Genomic DNA, 24,520 nt, shown 5'->3' with positions numbered 1-24,520 from the left:
CGGCTATAGATGTGAATTTCTCCAGCTCCTCGCCAAGAATATCTTCGTGCAAAACTTTAGATTGTGCAACAAACAGTGACCACCTTTTATATAAGTTAGCTTATCTGTAAATTATGAACTGTTACAAAACACTTATAGTCTACTTGGCTTCTTCGCAAGCAGATGCAGGAAGATATTCTGGCTATGAGTCTGGGTGTGGTATTGAAACGAGCAATAAAAAAGTCAACGTTTACAATAACCTCAGGAAGAGGGGGATCGCTAGCCCATGGTATAAACATGAATTATATATATATATATATATATATATATATATATATATATATATATATATATATATATATATATATATATATATATATATATATATATATATATATATATATATATATATATATAGATATAGATATATGTATGTATGTATATATATGTATATATGTATATATATATATATATATATATATATATAAATCATGTTTATACCATATATAAACAGAGTGAATGTAACGGTTAAATTCTGTGGCCATTTGTTTCTCATCTTGTAGAATTTCATCCCCAAGCACAATGCAATCTGTAGTTTTCTGTTGATTAACTTTTATGTGGCGCCAAAACTTGCCTGGATCACTCTTAAGTAGTTGGGGTAATTTAACAGAATAAAATACATGTTTGCTAGATCGTATTCTTTCTGAAAGCGTTCTTTTTAATTTCTGAAATGGCAATCCTTTCGAGTTACGCCGTCTCATACGCTTTACTTACGTGCAATTTGAATGATTTCTCTAGTTATCCATGAATTTTTGAGATGTTGGTTTTTAGTTTTGTTTGGAATAAAATTGTCGAAGCAATAGCTACAAAGTGATTGGAAGGTACTCCACAGATAAATTACATCATCACCAGAAAAGCGATCAAAGGCTACATCGAGGTAATCTAGGACTGTCTAGTCATGGGCTCTAAAAATTTTTTTGAACACTTTCTGTTTCCCATGCATCTTGTCAGATTGATTGCTAAGACGGCATGTAAATAAAACCAATTTGTTATCAGACAGACCATCATCAGCATATACATGTATGTCAGAAAGGAATTTGTTATGAAACACGAGATCTATAATACTGACGATGTATCATCCTGCACCCTTGTCGGCACATTCACAGCTTGTTCCAGATGGCATACCAGCATTAAATAAAAAACAACCTGGTCACTTGAGGATGAAGAGTATAGTTTGGAACAATTAATATTGGGTAAATTAAAATCCCCTGTTAGTATTAGGCGGCTTCCAGAATATTCAACACGAAAATCATAAATTTTAGACAAGAAATAATCATCTGAAGTCGGAGAGCGGTAGGCCGCTACTAAAATAATAAAATTTCCGAACACGTTTAGTTCAAACATAAACTTTCATGGCCATCTATTTGTGTCAAAGGTGTAACTATCACATGAGAGCTCAATATAACGGCGACACCTCCGCGACGCGATGGTCGGTACCTTCTATACGCTTTAAAGTTGCAAGGAACAACTTCAGAATCAGTGACACCTTCGTGCAGCCAAGTTTCAGTCAAGACTTTGATGTGAGGAGAGTATGCTAACAATGTGCTCTCTAGTTCAGTGACTTTGTTGATAATTCTTCGTGCGTTGATATTAAGAAGACGCAAGGTTTGTTTACGCAGAGGCGGGATTTGTCAGGCATTTTCCGGGGGCTAAAGTGCCGGTGATAAACTTGGACGGGTAATGGTTGGAACATTTTACTCGGCAATTACTGCTGTCAACCCACATGAACATGTCGTCGTCAATAAGGAGCTTATCGTGCAAAAGATAGGGTTTCTCGCCGTTAGCCTTATCAATTTTAGCAGTGTCCCATAGCAGTTTACGCCTGCGGAGCGTGCAGCGGGAGTAATCATTTTAGATTAAAATTTCGGTGCCTTTAAGCTTCTTGGCGGTAATTATTATTTTTTTTTGTTTTTTGCTGTAATCCTGTAGATACAGAATTATGGGACGATTTCCAGTTTTCCTTCTGAGTCTGTGAATACGTTCAATCAACTTGCACTCAAGGCCAAGCTTTCTGCCAAATAGTTCCCTAACGACCCCATTTTTTAGGTGAACTTCCGTTTCATTCACTTTTTCTACAAGAACGTATATGACTAAGTTTGAACGGCGGCTGCGGTCTTCTATATCAACGATCTTTTCTGATGTTCCTACTACGGAAGTCTTTATTTCTTTTAAGCTTGAATCAAACAGATTGATCTTGCTTGTTGGGTCTTTTGTTTCGGTGACCATTTTTCCTACCAGAGAAAATTTTTCAGCCATAACCGCAAGAGAGGATTTTTGAACAGCCTGTTCGCTTTTCAAATCGATTAGGCTTCTCAAAATTTCACGTTTTTGTGCCAGGATTTCAGTAAGCATCTTTTCTATTTGAGGACCGGGATTCAGCTCTACATCTCCACAAAGCATAAGTTTGCAAGCATGAAAACAATCATACATAACACAGATACACGTTTGTGGGCATGGCGCAACAATCAAAAACCTAGTACTAGAACGTGCGTCTCTCATAATCATATGGTCGTTTTGGGACGTTAAACCCCACATATAAATCAATCAATCATCATTTACACGGTGGATGAGGTAGATATTGCAAAAGTTACAACCTCATTTTCGCTCAATCTTACTTCTGCAAACCACAGCCTCCTATGTTCTCTCTGTTTTCTCTTTTTCTCTCTACCCTTAAAGCATTGTCGTCGTGCGTCATCAGTATTTTTTATGAGCATCAGCGCATGCTTGTATGATACTCTCCCTTTACAGGACAATGGTTTTTATTGCATTCAACGAAACAGTCGGTAGTTTGCGCTCCTTGTATCGTGTGCTCTATTTTTCCGTTCCGTGTCCGTGTTTACGAAGTGCACTTTTGAAGATGGCACAAAACTAACCAGCCCTCATGTCAACCAATCTTTTCCTCGACAGCAGGCACTGTGGCATATGGGGCTTAATCTGTAGTGCAGCCCAACGAAAATAAAACTGGCCTCGTTGTGAAAAGTAGCGTCAAATCCTTTTTTGTAGAATTGATGTTCTTTTTCTATCCACTTTCTTTCCGGAATGATATTCCCGTTGAGTCAATATTTGCGTTTTGTGCCCCGTGATTTTTCAATGGGTGCACACGGTCACTTCTGGTGCAGTTCGTGTTCACGATGAAGCAAGACACTCGCTTTTTCACTCGAGTAAATAAAAAAAAGCGCCCTCCACCTTGAGCGATCGGCTCCTATGGCTCATTATCATGAGGAATGAATTCTTTTCGTTGCGATAGAATGTGAGAAAGCGTCGGACTCCTGCTGTATTCGTTCCTGTCAACGCGAATTCATGTTGTTTTCATTTTGCAGTATGACCCACATGCAGTGTTCACTTCCACCGAAGAAGGCCGAGTGCAGATCCACGGTCTACTGGGTGACATTCTGCGGGAGCTGTCTCAAGGGATGGGCTTCAAGTGAGTGCGCATGGCACTCTCTTCAGTCTGCAGTCGAAAATTGAAACAATAGTCGTACCACCTTATGATAACGGCTAATTCAGATGTGCAGTGCGCCTGTTCCAAAAGTGCCTGAAACACGGGCCTTATTTCTCGTATACACTCTTCATTTCCACTCTTCGCCATGGCAAACGAAATAACTAGTGCGCGTAAAAGCACACACTTGCGCATTTTCTGTTCGTGCAGACCTGTCAACAATCCTATATCGGCACTTGATAAGCAGATAAACCTGTCTCTTGGTTACTGAGTAAGAGATACACATATTGAAATTAAAATCACAGGAAACACATGCCCTCTTTGGAAAGATATATCACATTGTCTGAATGCTCTACAATCTCAAGACGTTCAAGTCGTTGTTGTATCAGTAGCTATTTCAAGGGACGCAAAACTCGCATTTCAACGGTGCTGTACTCGCGAGAAGGTGCAGCAATCGAACCATTAATTTATAGTAGCGTGTTACGCAATAAACTTATTGCCAAATGTATTGTGAAGCTCTTGCCCAGTTTTCTTCTACCAATGTGCATTCGCAAGGGCAAAATGTATTGCCAAATGTATTGTGAAGCTCTTGCCCAGTTTTCTTCTACCAATGTGCATTCGCAAGGACCTCGTTGTGAAAAGTACACTTTTTCGCAAGCACACGCTGAGAAACATTCACTTTGAATGTTGTTTGAAAATCTTAGTTTCACTCTTGATCCTGCAGGGATGCCAGGAACGAAGAAGATAATACTAAAATAATTTTACCACGTCTGAGATAGATAACGCACAACGCTTGTGGTGGCTGTTTGGCGCAATCGCAAGAAAACAATGTCATTGTTCATATTAATAATGCGGAATATTGAAAAATTATCTCACAATATTCATAGGTATATGAAATATTATTTGGTCATTAGAACTGTTGTGGTTATTGTACGCTGCTATTGGCCGCTGATTGTTAGAAATATTGAAAAGCTCTGTGAGCCCAAATTTCAATTCACATGATAGTTTCTTGAATTAGTCGAATGGCCTAATAATATTACTATTTATCTCCACAATATTTTCATTTGTAAGTTTGTGTCACTGGTATTTCTTGCTGCTCTAAACAGGCCATGCATTTCACCCCATTTTCGATCATAATATGTGTTATGTGGTTTGATCTTGGAGAACACACACATTAGCTGTCAAAATATTTGGTGACGCACGTAATTTATTATTCTACTATTTTTATAGACATAACAGCGGCCTGAGAGTCGAACGAAACTGGCACACATGTGAGCCTTGACGTAACAGGCAGTGAGTTGTGCAATCACCCGCAATACGGCGAACACTATTCTTCCTTGCTAAGCCGCCTGTAAGATAGAGATGTTTTAGCTTTTTTCAGCTTGGCAGTGAAACTGAACGATTTATAGTAGCTGTTACTTTGCTAGAAGATAATGGCTTCACTGCTTTTGTGAACATGACATAACCCGCGTCATGGTAAAGCGGTGGTCACCGGCGGTGGGTATGGTTCACAGCCGGTGACTTCTACGGCTTGTTTTCACATAAATATTCTTTTACGACCCAGTTTTCATATCTGTATAAGCATATTAGACCCTCTACTTGTTGTTTTCGCTGAGAACCTAAGGTTGTTGGGGACTCTATCATGCCCCTTTAATCCTGTCATTTGCAACCTAATTGTGCATGGTTCCTCAGGCAGTTCATTATGTTAGGGTCTTCTGACGTACAGGCTCGACGGATAGATTAGCACTAGTGAATGGTGGCCGGACCCGCAAAATTGCGACATGTAGCGCTGAGTTTTCCCTCGAGACATAAGGGTATCAGCCGGGCGGGAGGGGGCAAGTGGGAGCGAGCTCTCCCCCCACTGAGAAAAGTTGGAAAGCTGAGCCCCCCCCCCCCCCCCACTTTAGACAGTGGTCACTGTCGGCTGCACGCTGGGAAAACCAACAACTAAGGCGAAGTTTTCGTTCACCGCAGTAATCGCTCAATTATATTGTTGCGAGGAAATGAAAATGTTACCAGAGAATGCTTTTTTATAGTGGAACTTTTGCAACATTCCTGCTGTGACGATTTTCCTTGAAGGGTCTTTGCCTTGCGGGCCGCCTATGCGACGCTTTCGCGCCTTCTATTGTTGCATTGCAAAGCAGGCTACAGTACAAGGCGCGAAAGCGTATACTGCTTTGTTATGGATGCTTCGCCTGCTTTGTTATGAATGGAAACGAACAGTCGTTTTATGGACCAATGAGAGAGTTTGCTGCTTCAGGAAAATCATTTTTTTTCTCGAAAATGAATAGCATAATCCCTGCTTTGTCGAAGCTGCCGTGAGCCGATAATTCTGACGAAATATTTTTTAATGCGTTAGTTTTGCCGCATTGGAGCGCCAAAAAAAGCAGTTCCCGCTTTTGTCTCTCACAGATTTGATCAGCCTTTCTCATGTTTACTAGGAGCGGTGGCAGCAGTTTGCAAAGTGGCGACGTATAAAGCAGCGGGCTCGAGTACAGTGGGAAGCTCAGCTTTTAAGCTTACCCCGTAGCCTGACACACCGGACGAGGGAAAAAGTGAAGGACCACGGTTTTTAGCGCTATGCAGGCCTAATGAAGAGTCAGGCTAGTTAGTTTCAATTCAACTCAAATTGTTGTTTACAGCTCAAAATACAAAACACAAAATACGCACACAGAATATATATATATATATATATATATATATATATATATATATATATATATATATATATATATATATATATATATATATATATATTCTGTGTGCGTATTTTGTGTTTTGTATTTTGTATATATATATATATATTAATATACAGAGAGAGAGAGAGAGAGAGAAAGAGTTGGTACGCCACTGCCTCGAAGGCACTAATAACAAATTTGCCTAACACATTACAATTTTCGCTTGTTAATTTGCTTATCGGTAGATGTAGTTACAATAGAGTTTCCTACAATATTTCTTAGAGGGAACGGTGGGACTGCCATTGCTGAGCCACCGCCAGAATGAACTCGCGGTGGCTCAGCAATGTAACTGCGAAACAATTTGCTGTACTTCGTCTTGCGACAAACCGCTCCATCAGGCCACACGGGGTGAAATGGCGCTGAATTAGCGAAGTTTACACAATTCCGTGTACTACCCATAATTCCTATGATTGGTGAAGCGCTATGCTCTGCAGCTTCTATAGACTCTTGCAGCAGAGTGCATTTTATAGGAAACTCTATGACAGTATTTTATGCAGACTCGGTTTTTTTGTTTTGTTTTTTTTTCGCTGAAGATGTGGGTAACTGAATCTTCATCGCAGTTGCCCAGAAAAAGCTGCTTGTTGAAATGCTTACTGCCAGCCACCCATGTTTTACAGAGTGAAATATACCCTTCACTCTGGATATCGGCGGGCTCGGGAGAAACAAAGGGCCGCGTATCGCAATCTTGCCGCTGTGGCTACCGGTCATTTGTGCCATTTTCCCCCCTCTTGTACTGTGCGAATTACGTGAGCTAGTTTGCGTACGTACGTTAAAATATTAAACTTCTACTAGCACTTGAGGTAGCGCATAGAGTTGTTTGCTTCGTGTTCATGTTTTCTTGCGCCAGTTTTTTCCCGCTCACTCCGCATTCACCATGCTATTCTTATGTGTGCAGTTACTCGGTAGCCTTCACACCCGAGCGCACGCTTGGCATCCGTTACCCCAACGGTTCTTGGACCGGGCTCATTGGTTCACTGCAGAGAAACGTTAGTATTCCCAACCTAAAGGTATGTCATTGAATTATGAGAAAAAAACCAATGTCAGCTCCAATCCAAATGAATGCTGTACGACCTGCGTAGCATGAGAGGTCTACGGCACACTTATGTTTATGCTGCGTTTTTCTGTTCGTGTCTTGTTTTCATCTGCATTTTTGTTCTTTTCGTGCAATTATGAGACATGTTCCATCCTCTTCTTTTTATGGTATTCTTCACACTGTTTTTTCTACTGTAGGTTGCTTCGAGCGTGTGGCGTGTAAATCCCGCAGCTGGTGTATGGACTCCACGTCTATCTTCCGTACATAATGTTTGTCTAACTCTGTCTCTTCGCTAGCTCAGGCAGATGAATTAGCTCTTCCGCGACTTTGCACTCACCGGCAAGCAAACACAGGTGCTCGAAACGCGCAGCATGCTGACCTGTTGTATCGAAAAAAATTAAGGAACATTTACTCGAGAAGTACTGAACACGAAGGTAGTTCATGCCTGGGCCACCTCCTTTGTTTCCTTCAGTTCTTTTTCTTATCCATATTTTTATGTCATTTTGCAGTTTTTATTTATGTTCCATCTATTTTACTTTTTAACTTTCTTCCCACTTTTACCTTTCTTTATCTGTATTTCTATTTCCCGCTTGCTCTTTTTCTGTTATTATACGTGATGTTGCCTGCGTTACGACAAACGACGGCATGCAACCTCCCGGGCCCCTCAAGTGATGCGCACTTACAGGTGGCACCTACCTTAAGCCAACGAGACAGAAGACTGCGTGAAACTAACCCAGCACACCGGAGGATAATAAGGCTCTCCCTACAACTTCTCGGCCGTTAACCATTAAGCCATTTCCATGGAGATGAAAGTTGTCGAACTAGTAAAGCACTCTCGTGTCAACGCGGCCATTTGCGATGGGCGTCTTCTTTCTCGGTCGGGTAAGCCTCACCCAGCTTCGGAGAGGGTGCGGCGCGCGTATGTAACCAGTTCTTATCCGGTCGCCTTGCCTCTATCGCGAATCTGTCTTTCTCGCGCACGGCGCGGCCTTCGATCGGTTACCGCCTCTCTGGCTAATGAAAGCTATAAATGCTTTTTCAATGACGACCGAAATCGTTACACCATCTCTGTGCGTATATACCAGCAAAACAGAGCATGACTACCCTGGCCGGAGATCTGTCGCCCACCGCGGCCGTTCAACGTCTTCGCGATTAAACTTACTTTATCTGAATGCATCAACGTGACAAATACGGGCGAATTAAAATTAGGTTTGATGGTCAACGGAAAAGGGAGCACTGGGGTGCAGGTGAGCGCTTTTCTCACAATACGTTTTGTGGCCAGGGAGCCACAGAGTGAGGCAATAATGCTCCCTCTTAGAGGCCTCACAGATTACGAATAAATAATTTGCTGTTTAGTGACAGCAATATAACTAATCTGCCAGAAGTCTAAATGTCTTTTTTCCTAACCTCCTTTTCCGGAGGGTGAGTGAACATTCACGAACACACATGTTTACTTTCATCTTGACTTTCTTGTTGACATGGCAAGCCTCGTTGATTTCATGCTCACTCCTGCTTCGATATCAGGAGAGCTTCTTGCAATTATGAAACAGCGCGAACTCAACGAGGTTTTCTATATCAAGAAGAAAGAAGACATGTTCGTCAGTGAGCCTTCAATCGCTCTCCTGAAAAAAAAAAGAGAGTCTGATTTTGAGCGGTTAACTTGGAACATTTTCGACTCGACGAGGGAGGTGGAGGGGGTGGGCAGATTTCTTTTGCATTTCTTTTTCATGTACACGTGATGGTTTTATTCTTGCATCCATTTAAGCTATACATTTCCCGGTGGGAAACCTACAGCTTTTCGTCAACACTTGTGTTGTGTGATCATTCTATATTCGCTCCATTTTCGCGCTGCTTCCCCTTAGTATCATGCACCAAATTGCCCTTCAAAAAATCACACCCTTCTGCAATACATGCTGTGGTGTTTCTGCGCAGTTCTACTCGATAGCACTTTTACAACAATTAGGCGCTCTTGGAGGTCTGGCAGCAAACTTGAATTGAAGTTCAGTAGAGTGGAAAGCTGCGCTAGTTGGTGAAATATCATTTTTACATATGAAGTAGTATCACTAATTCGACGGGGGCACACAGTACAAGAAAACACGACACTCGCTACACTCGTTACTAATTTTATTTCAGAAGCAGGACTTTATATATAACCCAAATCCTTACCGAAAAAGAAAATAACTACCAATATAAATCATTGCCGAAAAAAAACCTTTTGCGCACACTTAAGTGATAGTACACGGCAGATAAGCTTAGACACGTTTAGATTATATAACAAAAGATCACGCTAGGTATCTTTAAAAATATTGGCTTGGATTTACATGTGCCTCAAACAGAATTTTAAGCAATATTAAGAAAAGACGATTCATGTAAACACGAACATCAAGCGATAGTATACGCCAGTTATGCTTAGACACTTTTGGATGTAACAAGAAATAACAGCGCTCAAAAAACTCAACAAAGAACTTTGACTGGAATTTACATGGACCTGAATAAGAATTTGAAACAACATGAATGACATTATGACATGCAAATAGTAACTTCAAATAAAGTCCTTCGAGGAAGCTGGCTCTTCAGTTACTTAACGAAACTGATGACTTACTAATGCAGCCATCTTTTCATTTACAGCGAAAGCTGTTATGAGATCACAGCGCGGGTCACGCGCAGTTGCCTGCCGCCGCTGCCGCCACCACCGCTGCCAGTGTCCGTAACCACATCGCACGAAGAACCACATCGCACGTTGGGCTCGAACCCTGGTCTTCTGGGTCCCAGCCCAGTATTCTACCACTGAGCTACGCCGGTGCTAGTCGTTTGTTGTCAAACTCCCCTTAGGCAGGCTTGATGTCGGCAAAGCAATCCCGTTAATTTGACTTATAGAGAATTTCAAAAGAGCGGATGAACAATCAGTCGTCCCACAATTGATATATTGATTGATTTGTGGGGTTTAACGTCCAAAAACCACCATATGATTATGAGAGACGCCGTAGTAGAGGGCTCCGGAATTTTCTACCACCTGGAGTTCTTTAACGTGCACCCAAATCTGAGCACACGGGCCTACAAAATTTCCGCCTCCATCGGAAATATAGCTGCCACAGCTTGGATTCGAACCCGCAACCTGTGGGTCAGCAGCCCAGTACCTTAGCCACTAGACCACCGCGGTGGGGCTGTCATCACGCAATGTGAATAGCGTAACGAGTTGGCTATTCAATGCTCTAACCCATTAGAAAAACTTGTTCTTGCTCAGCCATTAACTGTGGCACATACCCACTTCAGACATAATTCTTCATCGTCGTCATGCGTAACTGTATAGAGAAATTGTCCAAAATTCTTAGCAAGCTTGTAGATTACACCACGCTTTTCTGAAGAATGACGAAAAATAGCATAGATAATGCCAGCCTACCACACAAAAAAAATTATTACTAATGCCCTAGTGGGTATCAACCAAGTGTTTTTGCAGTAGTTACCCAATGCGTGTTTCGAAAAGGCTCTGAAAGACCGCTCTTCTAGCTTTCGTTGTGACTTTGCTGCGGCTTCCGTTCAGGCCTGGAGTTCTTATTAATGTTGGAGGCTTTGACTATTCCCTGAATAGTTGCTTCCTTCCCATGACGCGCTGTCCAAGATACCAATAATGTCACAATCCCGTCGCATACGCCGTTAAACACTTTTCGCCAGACAGGGGCAAGTTATATGTGAAGTGCTGCTTCTGATGTAAAACTAGTTGCGAGTGTAGCGAGTGTCGTGTTTTCTTGTACTCTGTTCCCATCTATTTTGCGCTACTACAACATATGAAAACATAATAAATTTATTTGGCATTTTCATGATTACGCCCGCAAGAGACCTTCAGTCTCTTGCAAGGGTAATCGCAAAGTAGCGCAAACCTGTCTTCTGAAAGGACACGCCGCCATTCCCTCATATCGCCCAACCGTCATAAAACATTCACCGTAATAATTTGCACCTTCGCTGCTTTGCTGCAATAACCACATCACGTGGCAGCCTTGGCCCATTGGGGAGGATGTTTTCGCCGAAGCCACAAAGTATCTGCTCAAAGCTCTTTAAAGTGACAATCAAGCCAGATGACAATTTATTTCAGAATGAAAGCTAAACCTAAAAGAACGTCAAAACGGCCGTATAATCAACAGGCGCGACTTACTTAACAAGAAATAAACTAAATGTATAACACGTCGTTTGCCACAAGTGACACATTTGCGAAATTATACCAGTGACGTGAGAGTGTTCACCTAAAACTGATCACTAGCAACCAAACTATCTGCTATAAAGAAATTTCTTTCCGTGCATCGAGAGACGTAATAAAATGGCGCTTGTCTGTTTCCGTTTGACTTATAAAAAGTATAACCACCTGGCATTGCTATGGCGAATGGCGCGAGTGGTTCGAAAATTTTATTTTCACCTGGTTCGGTTGGATGAGTGCTGCCATCTAGTGGGGCTCAGTTGAAATAAGCAAGCAAAAAATTGTTCAGAGGCCGTTTTTATTGCTGTAGATGTCGCTACTTTTTCTTTACTGCCACTAGCGCCGCCAGCCGAGCAGGAAAGGCGGGTAACACTAGGCCCGGCAAGAGTGACGTGAGAGAGACCGCTTTCAGGCAGGAGACTTGAAGTGCGCTAGCAAGTAGCAGGCTACTGAACCATGATTTTATTTTGAAATAAGCACTTCCTTGGCACAAAATTAGCACTATGCGGTTTCTGGACCACTATTTTAGCAAGCAACATCGACTTGATTTGCCTTTAGTGCCCTTTTCAGGCTAACTAAAGCAACGCCAATAAGAAACAAAGGCATTCTCAGGGGGGTTCTTATACCTGGCAGCAATCATAGCTACCTATCTCGCGCTTTTGCATGCGCTTTCCTTGCGTTATAGTTGCTCTCCCCGTATTTTTCAGCCACAAATCGCGTGTGCGCAAGGAGCGTGACACAGCCCTTTTTTTAGGGGGAGATGATTTAGACTCCAACCAAAAGTTTTGAAGAAACCCGACGTTTTGGAACTGACTTGGTTCCTTCCTCAGGGGTGACTGTGGAGGCTACGTCTCCGCAGTCATCTCCCAGTTTCATACTCAACCAGACAGACTTCTCTCGAATGTTTACTTTCAAGCCGCTTTTTTTGTGTGCGCAAGAATGAGCACCCTTTAGAAAGGAAAATAGTGGTAGTCTAACCGCTTGCTCAGTGAGTACTTTTTATTCGTTGTTTTATTTTTAAACTAAATTGCCAGCTTCGTTTTCGTTTCGCAGACATTTACTATCAGCATCTTGCCGGCTTAAGTTCTTAGTGCATCCCTATTTGTGGTTGTGCGCCATCCATACGAGGTGATCATCATCGTCATCATTCTCATTGTTGCATGCCAGGGAGACAACGCAGATGCATTTGTTTCAATGATGGTATGGATCAACTTCGGTGGGTCAGTGGTTACGGCGCTGAGCCACCGACCCGAAGGTTGTGGGTTCCATCACGGCCGTGACGGTCGTATTTAAATGGAGGCAAATGATGAAGCCTGTACTGTGCAATGTCAGTGCATGTCAAAAATACGCCAGAAGGTCAAAATTTCCGGGGCCCCCCACTACGTCGCTCCGTATATCCATGTCGTGGTTCGGGACGTAACACCCCACACATGAGTGTATGGGATAGGGTAAACTTTCGTGAAGGCCAGTCAGCCACATTGGCGTTGATGTTCGCAGTCAGCAATGATCTGCCGGTTACAAGTGTTTTCGTTTTGTTCATTTCAATTTTTCGTTTGTCTGTGCCTTCAAGAATATCAGAAAGCTCTTGATTTCTTTGCCTTCTGTGCACGTACTTGCAGGAGGGTGACTTCGCACTTGGCCTGATGATTCCCACAAACGCACGCAACAGCATTGCCAACCCGACCACGGAGGTCTACATCGACGAAATCTCTATCCTGGCAGGAAGAACCCGCACGGAGAGCACCAACGTATTCTCCTACGTCCTCACATTCGACTGGCAGGTGAAATTGCTTTGTTTACATATATTTGCTGCCTATCCCATAAGTTGGCATTACGATACTCTTGTAAGAACAGAAGCTTACCAGCCTTCTCACTGTGCACTTCTAATAACAGAGCTGTTGAAGCTTTTTGTTGCGTATAGTGGCGTGAAAACAAATGAGCGAGCACGCACTTGCCTCATCTTCTTGTTCACCTTCTATTAAACACCTCAGCTATTTTTTCCATTCGTCGAACGCAATAACAATGATGGGCGAGTCTCTTACATGAACCAAAAACATGTAACATTCCGTAAAAGCTAGTCACTGACTATCATCACATAACTAGTCACGTGCCTGAAGTCACTCGTCATGAAGTAGCACTTGGTCACGTATCTAAAACCACTCAGGAGGCCATGAAGGTGAGCCACTTGACAAAAAATTATGTAACCTAACGCAATAACTATTTAAGTCACTAAATATCATGTAACTGTACGTGAATGGTCACTTGAAATAAATGATAAAATATCGCATAACTATACTCACGTGAGTAAATATCGGGTAACATTGACTGACGTGGCTGAAATCTAGTTACATATATTCGCGTGACCAAATACCTTTTATAACATGGATTTCTAGACATAACAAGTCGCGCCATCTTTCAGCGGCGGCCGGTCGCTCCACCGTAACTGAACGAGAAGCGCACGAAAAAAATCGTAACTCACGAACAAGACGCGATATTTAAAACAACTCCCAGTTTATGATACTAGGGAACCACTAGAACTCTTAAGGGGTAATTTCTATAACATGCCGCAAGTGCCCTCCTTCCCAGACAATCTGAATATTTTTCCACGCAGTCTATTGGAGCGGCCACAATTTAGACACACTTTGGCTCCTTTAAACATGAATTGCAAAGCTTACAAAAGAGATTTTAAAAGTGACACCTGGTTTTATATTGGCCAATAAACGTTCTTTCGATTGATACATTACGTTATTCTGTATCTAAAGCTCTGTAAATTCATCAATCATTTTGTCGACCGTATAAGCCATTTTATCGAATGTAAGGTTAGCTTTTTCTGCAATGCGTCCTGCATATTGGAGAAGCCAGCTAGCAAACAGTAATCAGCATGTTGCGTCGTTTGCTTACGCTTTGACCTGGAAAACACATACACGTGCAACTACGACCTCATTTCCACTTAAAAGGATTACAGGTGCTGCCATTGCATAGGTGAATACGCAGTGCAGGGAAGCAAACTTGCAGATTACGAAAAGGGCCTATTTGTTGTTTCCATGGGCCCCATCAGCATCGGCGTGTTTGAGAACTGCACGTGACTCTGACAATCTTTTTCAATGCCTTTACTTTGTCTGACATTTACTTTCTCACATATCACCCGTGTAAAAAATCACGATGTTTTAAAATCGCGTAATCTAGCACTGGCTTGGCACTTCTTGGTTGATAACACCAGCAAAAGTGTTCCCTACCAAGTTGCATTTTTAAATCCAAGAATTGCAACCTGTTATTTTCAGGCTGCCCGGTAGTGAACTCAAGGCCCATGCTACTGACCTTAAACACCTTTGACACGTTCACTACCTCTCGGGAAGGGTCAATGCCATGTGTGAATATCAGGAAGTCATCCACTTACCTGAAGACATGTTTAACAATTCCAGAAACGTGCTGCTCGATTCTCCTGACAAGTTTACTCAAAAATATTCCACTAAGAATAGGCGCTACTGATGAGCCTATACACATTCTTGATCGCTGAATGAAAGACTTACTTTTTCATGAAACAAACATAGACCTTAAATAAAACGACAGCAGCTTCAGAATTGATTGTACGTTGGCACGGGTTTTTTCGCAAAATTTCATTTTGTCATTTTGGATAGTAATGCAGTCTTTTACGGACACCATCATTTTCGCGTGAGGTATGGAGTAGAACAAATCTTAAAGGTCAATGCTGAAGGCATAGCTATGACATAGACAACATTCTGAAGAAAACTTTGCCAATTGCATTGAATTTTATAGACGATGAGGATCATCCCCAGTAAGGCCTTCCAAGTTTCTCTGCATATAAATAGACACCACTTTTGTTAGAAATTCTTCTCAGAAACAATAGCCCTTAACGGCAAACCAGGCTTGTGCGTCTTGATTGAAAATAACACCTCCTACTCGAGCTTTTTCACCCTTTTCTCCTGAGATGTCAGATCATGTAAATTCATATCATTTAGAAGAGACAGCGCTGTTTTTTACGACATTCTTGCTTTCTTCCCACGCTGGTACGTAATTCTTTTTCATTGTTGTGGCACCCTTTTCAAACACGCCCCTCAACCCAGAATTACACAAAGCCTTCTTTGTCTACCACAGTTAAGTGCAACTCAATCTGAACCAGAAATTGACAGACGGGTGGGTTTGAGTTTATCTTGAGTCTTAAAAACGTCTCTAGTTGAAGCAATACCGTTCACGCACTCAGCAACGCAACTTACTTTCTCGTGCTCAACGACGCAGAGAAGCTTGCCAACGCAAGACCGTATCCTGGCAAGCGCCCGACGACGAGAAAGCAAGGTGCGTTGCTGAGTGCGTGGACGTTATTGCTTGAACTAGAGACGTTCTTAAGACTCAAGATAAACTCAATCCCGTCGGTCAATTTCTGGTTCAGAATGAGTTGCGGACATGACATGGTGCCCTAGATTGACCCTAGATGAAACAAGTTTCCAAGGTAGCGAAACCTTTTTCTTTCTTTTGCGCCTATGTTCCTGGAGCACTTCCAAGAAGGTTCAAAACTTTCATGAAAAAGCGAATGTTTGGGTTCAGTTGCCAAGGTTAATGGATGTAAATGAAACAAAATAGAACAAAATGAGTCATAGAAGAAACGGTTACCTTTATGAACATAAACGGCGCAACACAAGAGCCAGCGGGATGTGTGTTACTCAACTGGCAACGTTGTGCTGTTCTAAATTTTACATCAATAGCCATGGCGTCTCACGTCATTCATCGTAGTTCGTCCAGTTATCCGAATGTGTTTTTTTCGTGTGTGACACAGTGAACAGCGCTTCTTACTGGATCCCGTCAGTGACCACAGGGCGTGACGTTGTGACGAGTAATTAGAGCCGGCTTGTGCACACGAAGAAAAAACTACGGCCAGACTGGTACGAACGCTTGAATAGCAGCCCTGCGATGACCGTTTTTTCAAGGGCGAAAAAGGGAATTTTATTGTACAGTTAACTTGTACGTACACAAACGAAACATCGAAAACAAGTAAAGACAGTGTATACACCTTACAAATGAGCACCAAAATCTAATTGATCACTGGGTATCCAAATGTTACAAGTGAAAGGAAAATTTAAAAGATTCAAGTTAATCACATTTTACAGGATAACACTAATGCGTGCGTACCAGAGTGGGCGCATGGCTAGTACGGGACAACTGGAAACCTCAGCTGTCCCTGTCTTACTTTGAAGAAACGTGTGTGCCATTGTTGAAGGAAGGTCTCTTCGCCGTGCGTTTCCAGCTGCTGATATAGGTAATTCCACACAATGAGCCAAATTTTCTGTAGTGCGGGATAGGCGCCTTTATACGGCTTGTGCTGTACTTCCGCTAAACAGCGTCGCCACCACAGTACGTACAAGGTTACTGCAAAGACCAGTCTTGCAAACAGCCCACGTTCTGTTCCCGTGCGCGCCATACGAAAGCCAAAGAGGCGTTGTACCATGTGCCGAACGCCCCTCGCCACCGAGCAATGAAAGAAAGCATGTTGGGCCATCTCTCTTTTGCCGCAGTTTGGGCAGCGGTCATTTGGAACGACTCCCCAATGTGCTAACCGGTTACGCTTAGGCAATGCCCTCCATCTTCTCAACCAATCAAATTCGAGCACCTGGTTAGGTACGTGATTGCAACGCCATCGTTTCCATTTTCTCGTGCACGATGCTGTTTCTTCCTCTTTGCTCAGTGTGCTACTTGTCACCATTTTGCTTATTTTTTGCGATGAAACATCTTCCAGACTACATGAACCCATTGATTCCACTGTTCGTTTTAAGCCACTGGTAGCTCTGTAAAACTTAACAGGAATTTCTGCTCGAGGTTAGATGTATGGATTGGCCGTGAAATTACCTTTTAATGTACTGCTCTAGTACATCATGAGCCTGTACCCGGGGTAGTTGCTGTCATCGAACAGCTTCTGTGTTGTTTTTGCAGCCAGCGCTCTCGTGAACGTTGGTATATCTGGGAGGCTCAAGCTTCCACGGTTTGTGGGAAGCTGTGAAAATTTCCTCCGTACTTTTGCTGGTTTTCTTCCCCAGAGGAAGGTCCCCGCCATAGAGGCGAGTCGTCCTGTAACACGGCGAGGTAGCAGGGCGATGTGTGCTATGTAAAACGCAAAAGCGCATGCCTGTGTCTTGATGACTGGGGCTTTTGCCGTTAGTGATAGGTTAAAATGAGTGGCTGCTGCTATGACATCGGTAGATCTCCTAAGCACGTCATCCCAGGTCTTTTTTCATACATCTCATTCCTGAAAGTTAACGCCTAAAACCTATATATATATATATATATATATATATATATATATATATATATATACATACATATATATATATATATATATATATAATATATATATATATATATATATATATATATATATATATATATATATATATATATATATATATATATATATATATATATATATATATATATATATATATATATATATATATATATATATATATATATATATATATATATATATATATATTCGTATAGGAAAGAAGACGCACGTACGAAGTTATTTTATTTGACGTTTCGGCCGTGGGTCCGGCCTTCATCAGAATACAGTTTATGGCACGAGTGCTGTTTATATACATGTGCATATTAGTAAGATACAAATGTCGAAACCGACATGAAAGGCTATATATGGGCATATATATATATATATGCAAGTCACACAATATAACGAGTACCTAATCTACGAGTAAAAAGATATTGCTTCCATGCGCGAGCACGTTGTTTACAAATAAAAGATGAAACGCATAAAAGATAAAGCACATAACATGAAGAGTAGTCCAACCGGTAAAAGCAAGAGAAGAAAAAAACTATAAAATACTAATAAAAATGGCAAAGACGTTACAAAGCTGCTACGTAATCAACGGATACAGACAATGTAGTGCGACTTGCTGAGCAAGGTTGAAAAAAGATTGGACAGGGTGATACAAGTTACGCAGATAAGCAACTAAGTTTTCCTACGTTTTCATTCAGACCAGAAGCGACGGCGTTGAACTTATAGATGAGGAATCATTCACGGGCTTCTCTATCATAATTTGTGCGGAAACCAGATTCTAGTAATGTGACTTGTAGGTTTTCAAAAGAGTGGCCAGGGAGGTGCACGTGTCTTGAAATGGGCAAGTGGGGCAAGGTGTTAGCATGAGATTTATGGTTGTTAAAACGCAGTCTAAAAGGCCCTTCTGTTTGACCAATGTACTGTATTTCACATAGCGCACATTCTATCATGTATATCACGTTCTTAGAATCGCAGTCAAGATTGCCTTTGATTTTTAAGGAAAAGTTGGAACCAGTACTGGTGACCTGTTGGCATGTGCGCATGTAAGGGCATACTTTGCATCGCGGTTTTTGGCAAGGATGGCACCCGATCGTGTCAGGACTGTTTGCTTTCGATGATGATGACGATGAGAGTATGTCTCGAATAGTTTTAGCTTTGCGATACACTGCTTTAGGTGGTTCGGTGAAAATGTTTCTTAAGCGTTCACTTTGCATTAGAATATTGTGGTGCTTTCTCAGCACATTCGAAACACGCGGAACTGACGCAGAATGGGTAAGGACTAAGTTTGTCTGCGGTGAGGGAGTCGAGTTTTCAGCAGCGCGCAACAGCGTTCTACGATTATGCATGTCGGCACGTTTTATTGCGTCATCAATTAATTGCGGCGGATATTTTTGTTTGACTAGAGCATCCTTTAGTGTTCTGCAATTTTTTTGAAACTCTGATTGCTCTGAGCAGATTCTTTTAAAGCGTAAGGCCTGACTGTAAGGGATGCTAGTTTTGCAATGTTTCACGTGGCTACTGTCAAAGTGCAAATACTGTTGCCGGTCTGTAGGCTTCCTGTATAGAGCAGTAGATAGCTTATCATTTACAATTGAAATGCTTACATCAAGAAAACTAAGAGTTGATGTGGAATAGGTATGAGAAAATGATATTGATGGATGGGCATCATTAAAGTCAGATATGAAGGAAAGCAACTCCTGTTCACTATGCCGCCAAATAAGGAAAATGTCATCAATGTAACGTTTATAATAAAAAGGTTTCAGCGCGCGGGTTTGCAAAAATTCACTTTCAAGCTGGCCCATGAATATATTGGCGTAGTTGGGTCCAATACGCGTACCCATTGACGTGCCGCTAACTTGAACATAGTGTTGCCCTTCAAATTGAAAGTTATTTAGCTCTAAAATGAGCCTGAGCAATACTGCTAATGTGTTGCTGTCGATAAATTTACCCGGTGATGCTGCTTCATAGGACCTGGCGACTGCCGCTATTCCGTCTACATGCGGAATGTTGGTGTATAAAGACGCTACGTCTAGCGTGACCAAAAAAGAACCTTGAGGAACAATCAGATCAATTATACCAGAAACAAAGTCGGTAGTGTCCCTTACGTAAGATGGAAGCGATGCTGGGATACTGCTGATCAGAGAATCGACATAGCTGGACAATTTTTCTGTGACAGTACCTATACCTGAAATAATGGGACGGCCGGGGTTGTTTATCTTGTGTATTTTAGGCAAAAGGTAAAAACGACCAGGAACAGGACTTAGGGGAATAAGAGAATGAATCGCATTGTCAGGCATCTTTTTGTTTTCCCGAAGCTCTAGCAAAGTGCTCTGCACAAGAGATTTAAATTGTTCAGTGGGGTCGTGATCCAGACGCTTGTAAAAACTCGTGTCTGCGAGCTGTCTTTGGGCCTCTGCTTCATAATCAGAACAGCCCCACCTTTGTCTGCCCCACCTTTGTCTTCACAACAGCCCCACCTTTGTCTGCAGGCTTGATGACGATGTCATTGCGACAGGACAAGGCATTTAATGCTTTCATTTCACTGGTGGTTAGGTTACGGCGAAACGGCGTTTGCTTTCGATACGACTGTAGTACGTCTCGTTGTACAGCTTTGATATACATATCTAAGCATCTGTCTCGTTGTGAGGGAGGTACCCAACGTTTTCCAGAAGTTAATGCGTTGGTGGAACTATTTGTATTTTGCCGGTCATGAAAAAACTCGCGCAAGCGTAAGTTGCGGGCAAAATTATCCAAGTCTTTCAGTAATTGAAATTCACTGTGTCCGCCTGTGGCAGGACAGAAATTAAGACCACGGCACAGAACACTGCGCTCCTCAGCAGTTAGTACAATGTCCGAAATATTACGATTCCCTTCAGGGTGGTTGGGGCATTTCTTAGGGGCGAAGCTCCTTATGCCGTGGGTCGTGCGTCCGCGACGTATGTAGTAGTCGTAGTAGTAGTAGTCTTCGTCATCGTAGTAGCAGTAGTACGTAGGCACATCTTATTTAGCCCTTGGAAATTCCGCTAAATGGCGGCACTTCTATATGATGAATATATGATTAGAAAATATGAGATGGCGGTACTTCAAGTGTTCGCTAGATGGACGGACGGGTGGACAGACGCGCGGGTGGACAGACGGACATGCGGACGTGCGGATGGATGGACGTGCAGATTTATGAACGGATGGAACGACAGACAGCTGCACAGACGTATGGACGGTCGCACAGATGGACGCGTGAACAGACGGGTGCACGGACGGATCGATTGATAGCTGCATGGACTAACGCATGAGTGAACGCACGTACGGACGGATGGATGCCCGGAAGGGCGCACAGATGGACGCATGCACGGACGAATGGACACATGGACGGACAGAAGCAAGAACAAACGAACAGACGGACGCACGGACGGACTGACGAATGCTTCGCCCCACTCATCATTCACTCCGTAGATATGCTGTCATTTTTTTCTCTCTCTCAGCAGTGTTTATACGGCCAGCAGTGCTTAAACGGCCGTGCACTGTATAGGCCTCACGAGGGTTGAAGAACGCTGGCTTCTCCACCCCATCACCAGTGCTGTACAGTGTACTGTGCCCCGCAGTACTGAAATACCAAAATTCGGTCTTCTCAAGGACCCGTGCCTACACTATACAGAGGAGTCTTCTGACACCTATCACATGAAATGCGCATGCCCCTTCAACCCCACTTACATAACTAATCCCCACCCCACCCGAGAGAACTGCGAAGCCGTTCTCCACCGATATTCAATCCCACTAGGCATTGGTGCCCAGAGCCCGGGTCGCCACGGCAGTTACATTTATCTCGGATCGATCCTACATTTGTGAGGGATGGCCTTTCCTTTCCCCCTATCCACACCATAGAGTTTCCCAAAATAACTAGAGGGAACACTGGTGCTGCAATCGTTCAGTGACCACGGTGGTTACGGAAATGACATGGATTTTTCGTGCAAATCACACTTGTTTCTTCGTTTATTGTCGTGTTTCGGTTTTGTTTCAAATGAAAGAAAAATTCTTTCGAACCTCGTTACCAAATTTGAATTGATTCTCCTAAAAGGTGAAGTTGGTGAAGCGTAACTCCCAAACATTTGCCGATTGTTGTTTCTTGACAAAGCATTTTCAAGCCACTACGCGAAGCTAGAATGAACCTAAAGTACGAAGACTAGGCAAATTTATGTCATACCCATAATTCTTGTGCTTGCTGAAGCACCATGCGTTGCAGCTCTCACAGACACTAGTGACCAGAGTTCCCTCTAGATGATATGATGATATGTGGGGTTTAACGTTCCAAAACCACCATATGATTATGAGAGACGCCGTAGTGGAGGGCTCCGGAAGTTTCGACCACCTGGGGTTCTTTAACGTGCACCCAAATCGAAGCACACAGGCCTACAACATTTCCACCTCCATATGAAATGCAGCCGCCGCAGCCATGATGCTATCCCACGACCTGCTAGTCAGCAGCCGAGTATACCGTAGCCACTAGACCACGGCGGCGGGGCGTTCCCTCTAGTGTAATATATTTAGAAAACTCTATGATCCACACCTCGTCATGTAAATGTACTAACAAATGTTTTCCCCCACCATCTCGCGGTAGCATTGACATAAGAAATAACTGCTTTGTTGCAACAGAGCATCTCATAGTGGGTGATTCACAGCGCGCGTTCATTTGTCATCTTTAAGACACTTTTACCACCTTACTGTCGTTTAGCTACAGAATTTAATCAAAACAGAATGTCTGTGTTTCATTTTAAAACAATTTGCAGATTATAATAAATCTTTTTCTACAAGTCGCAGTACTGTTCAGCTTAACCCGATCAAGTCTGGGGGTATATACTTAGTCTAAGTATGCGTACACCGAACTGGCTTGCGATGATGTGTTGAGCAATCCGTCCGGTTTTGCAATACTCGAAATCGTTAAACATTTTTTTCTAAACACAATTGTCGACATGGCCTCATGAGATGGGAGGCCCGCGGAAGGGCTTTTAGCTCTCCCATCGTAGATTACCAAGTATTCTAAATATTTAGCAACTTTTTCTAAACACGGCTAAACGTTTCGTGTATCTCGTGTTCCTTCATGTCTTGGGCCCCGGGATGGCGTTCAGCACTTCCATAGCAGAGTACCAAATACTCTGAATTGTTAACCAATTTTTTTAAACACACAGTAGCAGTATTTCGTGCTTGGGCGCCGGTGGTTGCGCCGTCCACACCCCCACTGTGCATGCTCGCATCTCCCGTCTCGTGCCGGCCCAGGATGACACCCAGAAAACTCGCTCCCCTCCGCTCTTTCGCCTCGCAATGCATACGCAGGCAGCGTTTGCTGGTAAAAAAAAAAACAATTGCTCGCGCTGCACAACCATTCACATGCCATCGCGCGTTCGGAATTCAGTAAGGGACATTTTGGCTTTCGCTTGACGGTGAAAGCAATGCTTCTCTTTCATTAAATTATTATTAATATTATTATTATTATTAATATTATTATTTTTATTATTATTATTATTATTATTATTATTATTATTATTATTATTATTATTATTATTATTATTATTATTATTATTATTATTATTATTATTATTATTATTATTATTATTATTATTATTATTATTATTATTATGAAAATCGGCAGATCCTACGTACAGTGGGAATCTATGATATGCGAAGCACAAATGTGAAAGGTTGATATGTCACTTTAAAATCAGCAAAACGTTACGAGGCGGAGGTAAATGATGCCGTACATGGCTTCTGTATCATGATTATCATGTTTGGACGAATCATTTGCCTTCATCATCTATTCACGCCACGCACCTGACACCAAATTTGGTATATGTGGACCTAGCGAAACGGCCGCGAGCGTGCTATGAGCGTAGTATGTAGTGATGTTTTGCATGACACGAATATAATGATTATCATGTTCGGACTTGTCATTTAACTACGCCTTCTATTGAAGTCATGCAATACCAATTTAGTATATTTGAAGCTAGAGAAACGACCGTTAGCGCATCATGAGCGTGGCAAGTGGTCGTGTTGTTACATGAAACGCCTCTCATGATTATCGTGTTTGCACCAGCCACATACCTTCGTCGTCCATTCACGCCCCGTAATACCAAACATGCAACATGTGAAGCTAGCGAAACGGCGGGGAGAGCATCATAAAGGGCCCAATATACTGCGACGTAACGTTGGCGAGCGCACGCTAGGTGCAGCGACGCTACGCTATGAAAACGCGGACATTCTATAGTCTGACGCCAGGCGCGCCCAGCGTCTGTCGGCGCAGCCTGGGGGCAACCGGTGTGAAATGTGACATGCTGCATTTCGCACCAACCACGTTACCCAGAATGCACCACGTCTGCTTAGGTTCGAGACGAAGGGAAGCCAGGCGTGTTCAAATGCGCATGCGTCAAAGCAACGCAGTGCGGCGCGTGCCTGCGAGTATATGCCAGGCAGATCGGCGCATGGCGTGGCATCGCCGGCATGACGCGACAAAACGAATGCTGGAGCACACGCGCACCGGGTCACGTCTAAGTGTAGTAACGCCTTGAGTGTGGCATGTAGTCATGCTCTTACATGACATGCATCTCATGATTATCATGTTTGGACATGCCATTTACATATGTTCATGTCACGTACTACTGAATTTGGTACATGTGAAGCTAGCGAGACGGCCACGAGCGCATCGTGAGCATAGCATGTAGTCATGTTGTTACATGAAACGCATCACATGATTATCGTGATTGCACCAGTCACATCGCTTTGTCGTCCATTC

The 24,520-nt window shown here is 42.7% G+C and overlaps 1 protein-coding gene across 1 annotated transcript in view; it reads left to right on the top strand.

Moving 5' to 3' along the window:
* Positions 1–3,349: 3,349 nt before the first annotated feature.
* The window catches only part of LOC142796302 (glutamate receptor-like), a 184,008-nt gene continuing 162,837 nt past the window's right edge, over positions 3,350–24,520 (top strand). Inside the window, exons 1-3 of the mRNA XM_075886595.1 lie at positions 3,350–3,463; positions 7,112–7,202; positions 13,058–13,219. Coding sequence (XP_075742710.1) covers positions 3,453–3,463; positions 7,112–7,202; positions 13,058–13,219 — 264 coding nt within the window. The 5' untranslated portion in view covers positions 3,350–3,452. The remainder of the gene's footprint in view (positions 3,464–7,111; positions 7,203–13,057; positions 13,220–24,520) is intronic.

This window comes from Rhipicephalus microplus, chromosome 2, assembly GCF_043290135.1.
Source record: "Rhipicephalus microplus isolate Deutch F79 chromosome 2, USDA_Rmic, whole genome shotgun sequence".
Taxonomy (NCBI): Eukaryota; Metazoa; Arthropoda; class Arachnida; order Ixodida; family Ixodidae; genus Rhipicephalus; species Rhipicephalus microplus.
Note: the sequence above shows the minus strand (reverse complement) of the source record. Positions and strands in the feature narration are given on the sequence as shown.